Here is a 13,908-nt window from a genome sequence, read left to right as displayed (position 1 = left end):
AATAACTTGAGAAGAATGACAATGATAACACAAGTCTCCAAAATTTATGAGACACATTAAAAGCAGTTATAAGAGCAAAATATATAACAATACAGGCTCACAAAAAGAAACAAGAATAACTCAAAGTAACAACCTAGTCTCCCACCTTAAAGAACTGGAAAAAGAACAAAATAACCAAAAGCCAGTGGAAGACAGGAAATAATAAAAGTCAAATCAGAAATAAATGAAATGGAAATTAAGAAAACAATACAAAAATTCAATCAAACCAAAAACTGGTTCTTCAAAACAATAAATAAGATAGGCCAGGCTTACAAAGAAAATAGAAGAAAAAGCACAAATAAATGAAAGAGGAGAAATCACAGCAGATCCAGCAGAAATTAAAAGAATAATGAGAGAATATTATGAGCAACTACAATTTAGCAGAAATTGACAAATTCCTACACTCTACAACCACCCAAAACTAGATAAAGAAGAAATAGAACAACTAAACAGGCCAGTTACAAGCAAGGAAATTGAAGAAGTAATCAAAACCCTCACCAAAATAAAAGCCTAGGACCAGAAGGCTTTACAAATGAATTTCTTTAAGTATTTTTTTTAAAGATTTATTTATTTATGCATATAGAACGGGGATACAGGCCAGAGATGCGGAGGGTGAGAGGATTCACCAGAGACAGAGAGGGGGAGCAGAACAGGCAGATCAATGAAGTACACTGCTGAGGCGAGCAGCAGGCAGGTCAGGAGAGGTCTGCCTCGCCATGTGGATCTCCCCCGGGGAAGTCGGGGATAGAACTCATGAGGAAGTGGCTTAAGCTTCTTAGTGTTGTGCTTTAACCCACTGTGCCACCAGGAAGGGCCCTGCAAATGAATTTTACAGAACGTTCAGAAAAGAACCAGTGCCTATACTACACAGACTCATCCAAAAAAATCAAAAAAGAAAGAAAAATACCAAATACTTCCTACAAAGCCAACATCACACTGATACCAAAACATAACAACATAAAAAAAAGAAAAATTTAGACCAACCTCCCTAATGAACACTGATACAAAAATACTCAATAAATCTTAGCCAACAAAATCCAACAATGCATTAAAAGGATAATACACCATGACCAAGTGGGCTTTATCCCAGGAGCACAAGGATGGGTCAACATCAGAAAATCAATTAATGTAATCCATCACATCAACCGACAGAAAAATAAAAACCACATAATCATATCAATAGATGTGGAGAAGGCATTTGACAAAGTTCAACATTCATTTATGCTTGAGGCCCTTGAAATCCTTGGAACAGAAGAAACATACTTCAAAGTGATAAAAGCCACATATGACAAACCCACAGCCAATATTATCCTCAACAGTGAAAAACTGAAAACCTTTCCTTTGAGATCAGGAACAAGACAAGGGCATCTACTATCGCCACTGTGCTTCAATATAACATTGGAAGTTCCAGCCAGAGCAATAAGACAGAAAAAAATATATACAAGGAATCCAACTAGGGAAAGAAGAAGCAAAACTGTCATTTCCATGTTAATTTACATGGAAAACCCTTAAAAATCCATAGAGAAAATAATCAAAACAATCAACCAGTTTAGTAAGGTAGCAGGATGTAAAATCAACACACAAAAATCAGAGACCTTCCTATACACAAACAACCAATCAGAAGAAGCAGAAATTTTTTAAAAATTTCCTTTTCAATTAAAGCAAAAAGAATCAAGTACCTGGGAATCAACCTAGCAAAGGAAGTAAAAGATCTATACAAAGAAAACTACAAAACACTGTTAAAAGAAATATCAGAAGACCTCATAAATGGAAAGACATCCCCTGCTCATTGATCAGGAGAATTAACATCATCAAAATGGTCAGCCTACCAAAAGCGATATACAGATTTAATGCTATCCCAATAAAAGTCTCAATGACATTCTTCAAAGAAATAGAAAAAATGTTGGGTCCCAGCTGGGATGAGCCTCCCCAACCATCCCCGGAGCTTAAGCACAAGATCATAACAGGAAGAAAAACATCCTGTTTTGTCTGACCTGTGTGAGTTGCTCAACCTTTGGGCGGCTGATCAATATCTGCCCTGATTGCAGTGAGGCATGTGAGGGAGACTTCCTCTGGCCCCCAGGCCAACCCCCTGGTACTAAGGGTATAAAAGGGAGGCTGGAGAGAAAACTAAAGACGTTTTGCTGCAACCATCTATGTGAGCTGATTCTTCAACCTCGACTTCCCCAGCTCAGACTTGTATCCCTGCCGTGCAGGCGCGGCAAAAAAATATTGAATAGATTCATATTGAACCAAAAAAGATCTCAAATAGCCAAAACTCTCATGACTAAAAAGAAAAAGAATGGAGGCATCACAATCCCAAACTTCAAACTATACTACAAACCCATAATAACCAAAACTGTATGGTACTGGAACAAGAACAGACACAGAGAACAGTGGATTCAAATTGAAAACCCAAATATAAACCCACAGGTTTCTGGGCAGCTAATCTTTGACAAAGGAGCAAAGAAGATACGATGGAACAAAGAAAGGTTGCTCAACAAATGGTGCTGGGAAAGCCGGGAAGCTACGAGCAAAAAAATAAAACTAGATCACTACCTCACACCTTGCAAAAAAATCAACTCAAAATGGATTAAAGACCTAGGCATAAGAACAGAAACCATAAAATACCTGGAAGCAAAGATTGGTAAAACACTACACGACATACATTTCAGAAGCATCTTTGAAGATACAGCACCCAACCCAATGATAGTGATGGAAAGGATAAATAGATGGGCCTACATCAAATTAAAGAGCTTCTGTACAGCAGAAGAGATATTAAAGAAAACAAAAACACATCCCACTGATTGGGAAAAATTTTTCTCACACAAAGCCAGTGATAAAGGATTGATCACAAAAATATATGGAGAACTGACGGAACTCAACAAAAATAAACAACCCCATCAAAAAATGGGCAGAAAAGCTAAAAAGACACGAAATGCAGATGGCCAACAAGCATATGAAAAAATGTTCAACATCACCTGTAATAAAGGAGATGCAAATTAAAACCACAATGAGATACCACCTCACCCCAGTGAGAATGGCACATCTTCAAACAAGTAGCAACAACAAATGTTGGCGAGGATGTGGAGAAAAAGGAACTCTCCTGCACTGCTGGTGGGAATGCAAACTAGTACAACCACTATGGAAAACTGTTTGGAGGTTCCTCAAACTGCTAAACATGGAGCTTCCCTACGACCCAGCAATCCCACTCCTAGGTATCTACCCAAAAGACACAAAAACACTGATTGAAAAAAGATACCTGCACCCCCATGTTTATTGTTGCATTATTTTACAATTGGAAAGACATGGAAACAACCCAAATGCCCAAAAGTAGGTGACTGGGTTGAAAAGATGTGGTACGTATACACAATGGAATATTACTCCACAACCAAACACACACACACACACACACACACACATGCCTATTGCAGAAACCTGGATGGAGCTGGAAAAGATCATGCTTAGTGAAATAAGCCAGAAAGGAAAGGGAAAATACTGGATGGTTTCACTCATAGTAGGAGTATAAATTACCAGGGGAGAAAATAATCATAATTAACAACTATCTACTAGAGACATTTTATGGGGATGGGATGGGGAAAGGGATCAAAAACGGTGGGGGGAGGGAAGTGCACTGGACTATGGTGATGGCACATGGGTGATTTGGTGATGGGAAGCCCATGGGGAAAAAGGCACAAAATGATGTAAAAATAATCTATTATATTGTTTTTAAAAATCTAAATATCCATCAACAGATGAAATGATAAACAAAATGTAATATATACATACAAAGGAACATTATCAATAAAAGGATGAGGTGTACAATGTGAAGCATAATGGTAAGAGAAACTAGACAAAAAGGTCATGTATTGTATGATTCAACTTTTGTAAATAAAAAAAATACAGTATGGGTAAATCCATAGAGACAAGAAGCAGACTTGTGTTTGCCAAATATCAAGGGGACTAGGGAATGGAGATTCTCTACTTAATGACTACAAAGTTTCCCTTGGGATGTGAAAGGATTTTTGGTGTATTGTTGGGTGTGATATCATAGCATGCACCTAAAGGGTATGATCCTATATTTCTAAATCATATACAATGTTTCCTCAATAAAATAATAATAATCCTTTACTTTTTATTGGATTAATTTAAATTTTATTTTATTGAAATTTTATTATTTTGGCAGCATCTTGCATTATCTATATGACCTATAGAGTAGTCAGACATCCAAGAGATTTTTACAGAAGTTGGGTGTCCTTTAATATATATCTTTTTAAAATAGGAATAGTACGTGTGTATGTGTGTGCACATGAATTTTATTCACATGTAAATAACCTTAACACTTTTTATATTTCTTAAAATACTTTATCATTTGTAAATATTCACAAATTTATTGACTTATTTAAAAATAAAATCAGATCTTTTTTAAATGCTTTTAATATATGCATTACATCATCCTTCATTTTTTGTACAATGTATGGCTTCCCCATTAAATTCCCACCACCAACTCACTGTGCAACATCACCACAGTCCCCTGTGCTCTTCCCACCCCTATCCTGGTCTTTCTCCCTTCTCCCCTACAGAATATCTCTGATTTATTATTGCCTGATGATTTTGATTTTTACTTTATTATAATTAACTTTTTTCTGATTTCCTTTTTATTTTCTCTACATTCCTCCTATAAGTGAGACCATTCAGTATTTTTCTTTTTCTTTCTGGCTTATTTCACTGAGCATAATCCCTTCTAGTTCCATCCATGTTGCTGCAAAGGGCATGAGTTTATCCTTTTTGATTGTTGAGTAAATATTTCATTGTATAAATATACCACATCTTCTGGGTCCAGTTATCTATTTTCAAGCATATGGGCTGCTTCCATAGCTTACCTATTGTAAATTGTGCTGCAATAAACATAGTGGTGCAGGTGTCCTTTTGAATTAATTTTTTTTTTTTTTGTCCTTTGGGTAGATTCCTAGGAGTGGAATTGCTAGTTCATATGGAACCTCCATTTTTAGTAGTTTGTTGAAACTTCACACTCCATAGTGGTTGACCAGTTGCATTCCAAAAAATCAGGTCCTATTCTGCTGTATACCAATCCCACCAGTCTAAAATCATTCTGATGATTGTACTGAATTCTCTTCTAATTGATCAGTTCTCTGATCCAAACAATCAAATCACACCCAGCATTCTTTTTTTTTTTTTTAAGTGTTTTTTGTCTTACATTTTTGTAATCTTTGGACACTTTTTGATTTCTCCCCTTGAGCATAGTTCTACCATCATAGCACCCATGATCCAATACCACTGACCCTTGCGCTCTTCCCTCCATTTTGATCCCGTTCAGTCCCCTCCTGGATGCCTCAGATCTATGAACCTGCATGGCCAGGATTGAGGTGTGTGCTGGCTCCTGAAACTCTCTTTTGTTTGGGCTCACGGTCAGGACTGCTTCTCACAGGGTGGCATAAGGCTGCTGGGAAAGGGTAGGTCCCTGTGAGGCCCAAACTTAGGCCTGGTCCCAAGACGCTAGTTGGGCCCAGAGTCAGAGGTACTTCTAAAAGAGTGGCTAAGGGTTGCTGATAAGGAACAGGTCCCTCATAGTCCAGCCCAGTGTGTGTATCAGCTTCTGAGATGCTGATATCTCTCTCATTTGAGCTTGTGTTACTATACACTTCCCTCTTAGAACTGATTTTGCTATGTCCCATAGGTTTGGTAGATCGTATCCTCATTTTTATTTGCTCAAAATATTCTTTGATTCCTTATTTATCCAATAGTCATTCAGTAGTGTTTTGTTCAGTTTCCACATATTACTGTTTTTCCTGCTTTCTTTTTGTAGTTTTTGTAGTTTTCATCCATACAAGCAAAAATTTCTCAAAAATTTTTTTCCAATTTCTTCCTTTTTTTAATTTTATAATAGTTTATTTTTACATATTTTTGTACATTTTTCCATCTCAGTTGCAATCCCCTTGGGCCATCACCAAATCACAATTTCTCAAAATTTTATGAAACATTGCCTGATTTAGGGCTCATGGCACCTTTTGAGAGTTTTTGCTTCTCTACAAAATAAGACTTATTGTTTGATGTGCGATTTTATTTGCTAGGAAAAGTTTAGCTCAAGCTCATATTGAGAAATAAATGCACCGTATAAGTTGGATTATATGTATGACATACTCATTTTGATTTGATAAAGAGGTAATTGCTACTGGTTTCCATCCTTTGAGCCATCCAGAGAAAGAAAACCCTGGCTCTTGAGCTTGGCTTTTGCATTATCAGTGAACTCCATACAGTGAAGTCTTGGGTGGGCCCACTGGAGTCTCAGACACCAAAGTCATGATGCTTTCATCTGCAATATTTCAGCAGATTTGAAATATTTGACCACAATTCACAGAAGAAAGAGTCTTTTCACTCAAAAGCTTCTAATACCTGGTTTGGCTTTCTTTTCAGTAGCTATAACCACTGCCTACTACTCCAAAGCTCACTTATCCCCCAAAATAATGCAAGCGCTCACTGGTGATTCTGATCAGGACATTGTCTAAAGTTTATGTCACTGAATTTCAGCCCCTGGAATGTGGGGATCTTATCCTAAATCCTATCCAATGACTGCTCAACTCAAATCTTTATCTCCATCAAGGCAGGAATATGATAGCAATAAAATGGCAATGCAGGGGAAGCAGAATCTACCTCCTTCAAGAAATTAATCAGGATATCTTTGTTCCATGGTTTGAGAAAGAAAGATGTAATGACAGTAATTCTTTTATTTCAGTTGCATGTTGTGTCAGTGCTTGTGACTCATTTAAACCTAGTGCACCTATGTGAATTACCACCTGACTCATTTAAACTTAGTGCACCTATGTGAATTACCACCTGACCTAATTTGTTCCTCCATTTTGTCACCTACTTCTTCAGCAATACTGTGTGACAATCAGGACCAGTCCTTCTCCTATGGTGCCATTCAACAAAATATTAGGTTACTCCCTATTCTTCCATAAGATAATCCACATAATGACCAATTACTGAAAAGTTGATTTCTTCGTGTCCTGTCTTTGGTATTAGGGTGGCAGCCACATGAGTTTTTCTTTGGGGAAGCCACTGAGCTGCTGAGACCCACAATCTGCTTCACGGCCTCAGCCACCATCACTCCTCCTCAGATTAGTCTTCTGCTCCGCCTTCCATTATCTTACTATTTAGTACTTAAGTTTCTATCTTTTGTTCATTAATTTCATCTCTTGGGACAAGTATCTGGTTTTCTTATATATCTTTGATCTGCTTTTCTGTGTTTTCTCCCATTTCTGCTAATTTCTTTATAGAAAAATTTTTAACTCTGTACCTGAAAGGGAGAATTGATCTTTCCTTACTTTGTGGTTGGGTTTTTCATATTTCTTCCCTCTGTGGTGAAATATTTCCTTGAGGCCACAAGTTGTCATGTGCTTTATTTTCCACCTGCTCATTCTGGTACTTTTTGTTTCTTAAGGGTGCAGAACTTTACATTTCTGTAAAGTACAGATGGTGCTGTGGGGGGGTTTGTTGTGGTTTGGTTGGGAGTTTCTTTTGTTTGTTTGGGTTTTGGTTTGTTGTTTTAGACTTTTCTGGCTTTATGTTCTAGTATGTTGTATAATGTTGTAAGTCAGGATGAACTGATCTACAACTGCTGAGTCAGGAGGTGGTAAGAGGGCCTGGAGGGGTCCAGTTCCTGGTGAAAGTGGTGTTCAGCGTTATCTCAGATTTATGGCACTGCTGATAGTCATCCCTTCTGGGTATTTAGGCCTCTGTTTCTACTGTCTCTGGACTGGACTTTCAGTACCACTCACAGAATCAGCTCAGTACTGTGCATGAAAGGGGATATTGTTCTGTTCTTTATCCCCTTGACTGGCACCTGGCACCCCCTGCCTGGGTCATCCTAGCACCTCTCAGTTTAGAGTGGACTGCCACACTACTCACCTCTCCCCTTTACCATCTCCTGCCCCTGCTGCAGCTTCTAGGTAACTCTCTTTACCCACATTTTGTTGATTTTCCTCAGTGTCTCTTCTGTTGTGGTCAGTGTCAGTCACTGATCTCTAGAAAGTGTTCCAGTTTTGTACCAAATAGGGGAATCCTCTGAGTCTAATACCTTTCTGAACTGCTCTAGAGTATCTTCCAGGAAGTGAAGCATAGAATCTCCTCTGATGCCATCTTCCCAACATTTTATTCAGATTCTGAGTAGTAGGAGCCAAGTAATAGTGGACTGCTAGATGTAAGCTTCATATGTACTCTATGGATGACTGGAAAATCAAATGTTTTGATACCAAGAAGCTTTGCTGATTAATTGATCACAATGTCTCTCAGAAAAACAATGGAAATTCTTTATCTATATATTTGGGAAAAGTTAAGGTATGTCATGCAGAAAACTGATGTTAGTCTTTACAATGGTAAATTATGGCCTATTAGCTCATTCTAAGCCAGTTTACAAACGATTGATCCCCTAATTCAATTGGATTCTACTAATGAAGAGTCCTACAACTCTACCAAATATACATAGTGCAAGTCTTCTAAACCAACATCCAGAAGTATCTCTTGCCATTTATTAGAACAAATATTTATGTACAGAAAGGAAAAACTTTAGTCTTTTAGGAATTAAAATGGTTATCTGTTGACTTCCCCATAAAAGACCCCAGAATAATATACCTGCTGATCAAACAAATACTACATACATAGTAAATGTAAACATCATTTTGACAGAATCTTAGCAGTGTATCAGAAGAGGTATTCTATGTGTATAAAATTTAAAGATTTCAGCAGTGTGATATGACTCTTACAATGCAATTATCTGTTGTGCTACAACAGAAATGATGGATAGTGTGAGTATGAGTTATGGCAGTCTTGATGAGAAAATGTTTGAGAGACAATTGATTCAATCAATTGAATCATATAGTGTTCTAAAAGATGTTTACTTAACAGTGTATTACTCATATAAACCTAATAATAAAGTTATGTTTTGATTTGAAGCCTTCTTTTTCTGGGTAAGAATTTTCTAGAATTAATTGTAAAGTTTCAGTAATGTAGGGGTCATAATTTTGAGTTCTGCTAACTAAGCAACATGAATATAAATTGTCTTAGTTCTCACTAGATGTTGGTTCTTATTAATACTAATTCCTTATGGTTCCAAACACCACTTTGGTCCATCAGTCAGGGTGGAGGCTTATTGTGTTGAAGTCTTAAGTAGTATTTTGGCTAAGGAAATTTGTAAACCTACTATATGGCTATTTCTCAGACACTTAATGTGTATTTAAGGTAGGCATACTCAAAGACTGGTAAAGCCATATGATTCTCTAGACCATAAAATAAGTTCTATTATGGTGTAAAGCAAGTAGAAGCTCAGGAATTTGTATTCCTTACTGGGACAATAAACTAAAATCAATGCTACATCCCTGGGGAACTACAAGTATTTAGGACCAACATATACTTGAGGGGAAAAGAAACATACATATAGATACATATATGCCTCTAGACAAGGCGAATAGCTCTTAGAAAACCACTGTTGATTATTGTGAAGTTAATCAGACTCCAATCACAGTGGTTGTTGTTGATATATTCATTATTGCTGGGGAAAAAAAATACACATGGCTCCTGTTATGCTGTTTATTGGCCTGGAAAATCCTTTTTTGTCTGTAACAACATTTGTAGGTACCCCTGAATGAAGGCTATTTACCTTCCAGGGACAGAAGTACCTTTTAACAGCCTGTCTTAGGAACGCATCAACTCTCCTACTCCATAATATAGCCTACAGAGATCTTGATTATCCTAATATTCCACAGAGCATTGTGTTCTGTGGACAACAATTCTTGAGCTTGTTCAATGACCTAGGTACAAAGTGATTGTGGTGGGGGAAGAAGCAGGCTTAGCAATTGGGATTTATCCTTACCAAGCTGACCTGATTACTACTATCATTGAGTTTATAACCTACCATTAATGAAAATTACTTTTGAGCCCCAACATAGAGCTTTCCTTTGGGGAATCAGCTAGGCATCTATTAGCAGGTTGATCACACTGAATCTCTGTCATCATGAATGGATATCAATTTGATGTCATTGGAATAAACATCTACTCTAGATATAAATTTGTTTTCCTTGCCAATAATGTTTCTGTTTTGAACAGCTATATGCTTCTAGAATGGCTCAGATATTATCAAAGTACTTCCATGCCCAATAGTAAAAGATAATGAAAAAATACAGCAACCAACCAAAAGCAGTAACATTGAGATTTCATATATTTTGAGATGAAGATATAGATTAAGGTTATAGCTGAAGGTGACAGAAATAATGAGTGGTAAGTGAAAGAAAATAAGTATCAAATATGACTTCATGATCAGTCGGCATGTTTATGTGTTAGACTATACATGTGTGTACATGTATATAAACTAATTTGTTTTTTTTCTATCCTCTTTCTTATTTATTTGCCAATTATTGGTTCTGGATAATATTCAAATGAGATTGTAGCCAAATATAAGGAATAACTATAATTACCAACATCTGGATACTATAATTTATAAAGATAGTATGTTTATAAATTAGAATAATTAAGTCTTATTGTGATGTTTTTCCTGTTAACCGAGTTTTAAATATGGGGACATTATGTGTATGGATGCTGATTAGCTCAAGAAGTGAGCTGCATCAAATAATAAACACTTTTCTAAGTATAAATCCACCCCGACTTGTGATTCTAGAGCAGCTTTGTCATCAAGGTTTCCATTAGCAGCTGCCAACAGGGGCAAAGTTTGCAAAGAAGGGTGAAGAAACTGAGTCCTTACATTTTGCTGTTTTTCCTGTCCAAGTCATCACAGCAATATTTCTTCATCCTGACAGTGGTTTACACATTGCAGAGTTCATTTTTACATTCCCAGAACCAGTCTCACCCTGTCTTTCAGATGACTAAACATTCACTGATGAGTGCCATTCCCCAGTCTGGCACCAGATACTCTCCTTTGAACTCCTGGGGTATCCCAACCAACTGTACGTTAACTGCTTATCAGGCGTTTGGACCCCAGTCTTGCTAACCCTTCTTCCTTCTCTGGGCTCTGAATTCCACCACACATCAGAGCAGATCAGCTTTCTCAGAAGTCTGGGTGGCTCATGGGCCCCCTTCGGAGGTGTCAGTACTAGTGGGTCAGTGTCCACTCCCAAGATGTTTGTGCTCCAAGACTCCAGGTTGTAATAACCCAAACCTTCTCCTTTTCACCCCCATACCTACGGAGACTAACTTCTTATCTAGGTTGTAGGAATTTTCTGCCTCTGCAATCCTATATGTTCTTGTTTTGCCACTGCTGTTCTCAAATATCTGTTTTAGCAAGTCTTTGCTGTACATTTTCTCTGCTAAAATAATTAGTGTGGATTTGTTTCTGACTGGACCATGACTGATACATAAATTTTATAATAATGGCTTAAGTACTTTTTTCTGCTCTAATCTTCATCCTTCAAAACTGTTTTGTGTCAGTCCAAGCCTATTGATAACAAATATTATAGCTGGACTGAACCTTTATTTTTTAATATTATTGCATTAATCATCAGAAAACTCTAAAAGAGACAGGATTTATTACTTACAGGTCCTTGAAGTAATGACCTACATATAGGGAAAGAGAGAGAACATGTTTTTATAATCGAGGAACCTAGGATTCTGCTTTTATTGAAGACAAGCATGGGGGGCCAGAGTCTCTTGTGCTCACATTTTATTAATGCATTTAAAACATAATATTGGGAATTTAAAGCACTGAAAGAGAAAAAAAGTTACTCATATGGTCAGTTATAAAAGTCAAGCAGGATTTCTAAAACAAGCAATCTCACAACAAAGGGAACCTAACTTCTATCTAGTTGTGTGGCTGTCAGTGTCTTTTCTGAGATAGCCCTTTTGTAACTGTTTGAAGTATATGTCTCTACAGTCAAACCTTTAGTGAGCACTTATATTACAATAAAAGAAAAACATAGCATCTTTCAGGCCTTACGCTATAAAAACAGATAAATTTCCCATAGCAGTAGTTGAAGTACTAAAATTAATTACAGCTGGCACAGAAATTTTGGCATGCAAATAGTGTTTTTAAAAATCTGTTTACATATTATCTCATTTGATGATTTCTTCTTACATGCATTCAATAAGGGTTTAGTAAGTAAACAACTGCTCTTTTGAGGCACAGGACCAGGGGCTGGTGTTGCATAAATAAATGAGATATTAGCCCTGCAGAGATAACTTCTAAACAACAAGATAAATTTTTATTTCTTAAAGGCAGCCTATTAAAGCTCTTAATGGGCAGTAGGGAAAAAGCTAAGCTTTATCCAAGGATATTTATAGAGACTCCGTTTCTGCCCTCTAGATAGTTTCATTAAGATATCCATATTTACTATGCTGAACCGTCGATTATATGACACAGAAAATATTTAAAGGGAATGGGATAGTGGCCAGCACTTGCTAAACATTTAATGAAAGATAGTTATCACACAGAATAACTAAGAAATAAAGTGAATTTACATCAAGTATTTTAAAAATGATGTTAATGACAGTAATAGCAATATACATATTGCTTCTTCACAGGACTTTACATTTACATGTAGTGATTACCAGAGAATTCTTATGAGTTAGGCCAGCCGTCATGATTCTCATTTATTGATGAAGAAAGAGATACTCATAAAGAGCAACATACCTATATAACTCACACAACAAAGAGGTGGCAGAATAAGGCACCAGGGCCCAGGAACTTCAGTGCTGGCTGCCAATCTTGCAACGGTCCAGGCCCTTTCGCAGGGCCCCCATCACCTCCCGATTCCTCAGACTATAAATGAGGGGGTTGAGCATAGGAGTAAGGACTGTGTAGAAGAGGGAGACCACCTTGTCATGGCTTGGGGCTCGATAGCGCCTGGGCCGCAGGTATATGAACATGGCTGCTCCATAGAAGAGGGACACAGCCGTCAGGTGAGAGGAACAGGTGGCCAGGGCCTTTTTACGAGCCTGAGCAGAGCGCATCCGGAGCACAGCCCCTAGGATGCGAGCATAGGAGGCCACAATGATGGAGAAGGGCAGGAGCAGCATGAAGACACAGCAAGCAAAAAGCAGGGTGTCGAAAAGTGATGTGTCTGCACAGGCCAACTTCAACAGAGCTGGCACTTCACAGAAGAAGTGGTCCACTTTCCTTGAGCCACAGTAGGGAAAACTCATGGCTGCCACCATCTGGATCACACCATCTAGTATACCAAAGGCCCAGGAACTCCCAACGATTTGAAGACAGACCTTCTGACTCATGAGGATGGGATAGTGAAGTGGATGACTAATGGCCACATAGCGATCATAAGCCATGAGGCCCAGCAAGAGCCCCTCAGAGCCCACAAGAGAGACAAAAAAGCCAATTTGAATGCCACAACCCACAAAGGAAATGTATTTCCTACCAGACAAGAAGTTGACTGCCATCTTAGGCACAATGTTACAGACCAACATGAGGTCCATGAAGGAGAGCTGGCTGAGGAAGAAGTACATAGGTGTATGAAGTCGAACATCTGTGTAGATGAGGAAGATGAGAAGGACATTTCCACAGAGGGCCACTGTGAAGACTATCATGACCAGTGAGAAGAGGATAAGATCACTCTGGTTACGGGAAAAGATGCCCAAGAGTATGAAGCCATCTGTGGATGATTGGTTCAACCACATTCCCATGACTCGTTGTCCACAGTTACCTGAGAACTCGTTGTCCACAGTTATCCTGAGATTTATCTCATGCTTTATTTGTCCATTAATTTTTCTTCAGTAAACTATATCTTTCACAATTGATCAGAACTCAATAGCATGTGCTATAGGACAAACAAGAGAATGTATTTTTATATTCTAGTAACACAGGGTGATAGGATCTTTGTTAGCTCACAAAAA

At 37.8% G+C, this 13,908-nt stretch overlaps 1 protein-coding gene and 1 pseudogene across 1 annotated transcript; both read right to left on the bottom strand.

Moving 5' to 3' along the window:
* Nucleotides 1-6,534: 6,534 nt before the first annotated feature.
* On the bottom strand, nt 6,535-7,926 carry LOC101623680 (annotated as a pseudogene).
* Nucleotides 7,927-12,750: 4,824 nt separating this feature from the next.
* Nucleotides 12,751-13,698, bottom strand: LOC101628345 (olfactory receptor 56). Its single transcript, XM_004693870.1, has one exon. It carries the CDS (start codon nt 13,696-13,698, stop codon nt 12,751-12,753), a length of 948 nt encoding a protein of 315 aa, XP_004693927.1.
* Between the last annotated feature and the right edge of the window lie 210 nt (nt 13,699-13,908).

This window comes from Condylura cristata, unplaced genomic scaffold (genome assembly GCF_000260355.1).
Source record: "Condylura cristata isolate star-nosed mole 26May11 unplaced genomic scaffold, ConCri1.0 scaffold00040, whole genome shotgun sequence".
NCBI classification, from domain to species: Eukaryota; Metazoa; Chordata; class Mammalia; order Eulipotyphla; family Talpidae; genus Condylura; species Condylura cristata.
Note: the sequence above shows the minus strand (reverse complement) of the source record. Positions and strands in the feature narration are given on the sequence as shown.

What these genes read in the sequence shown, in the direction of transcription:
- LOC101628345 (XM_004693870.1), bottom strand. Translation starts at nt 13,698, where the DNA reads ATGGGAATGTGGTTGAACCAATCATCCACAGATGGCTTCATACTCTTG.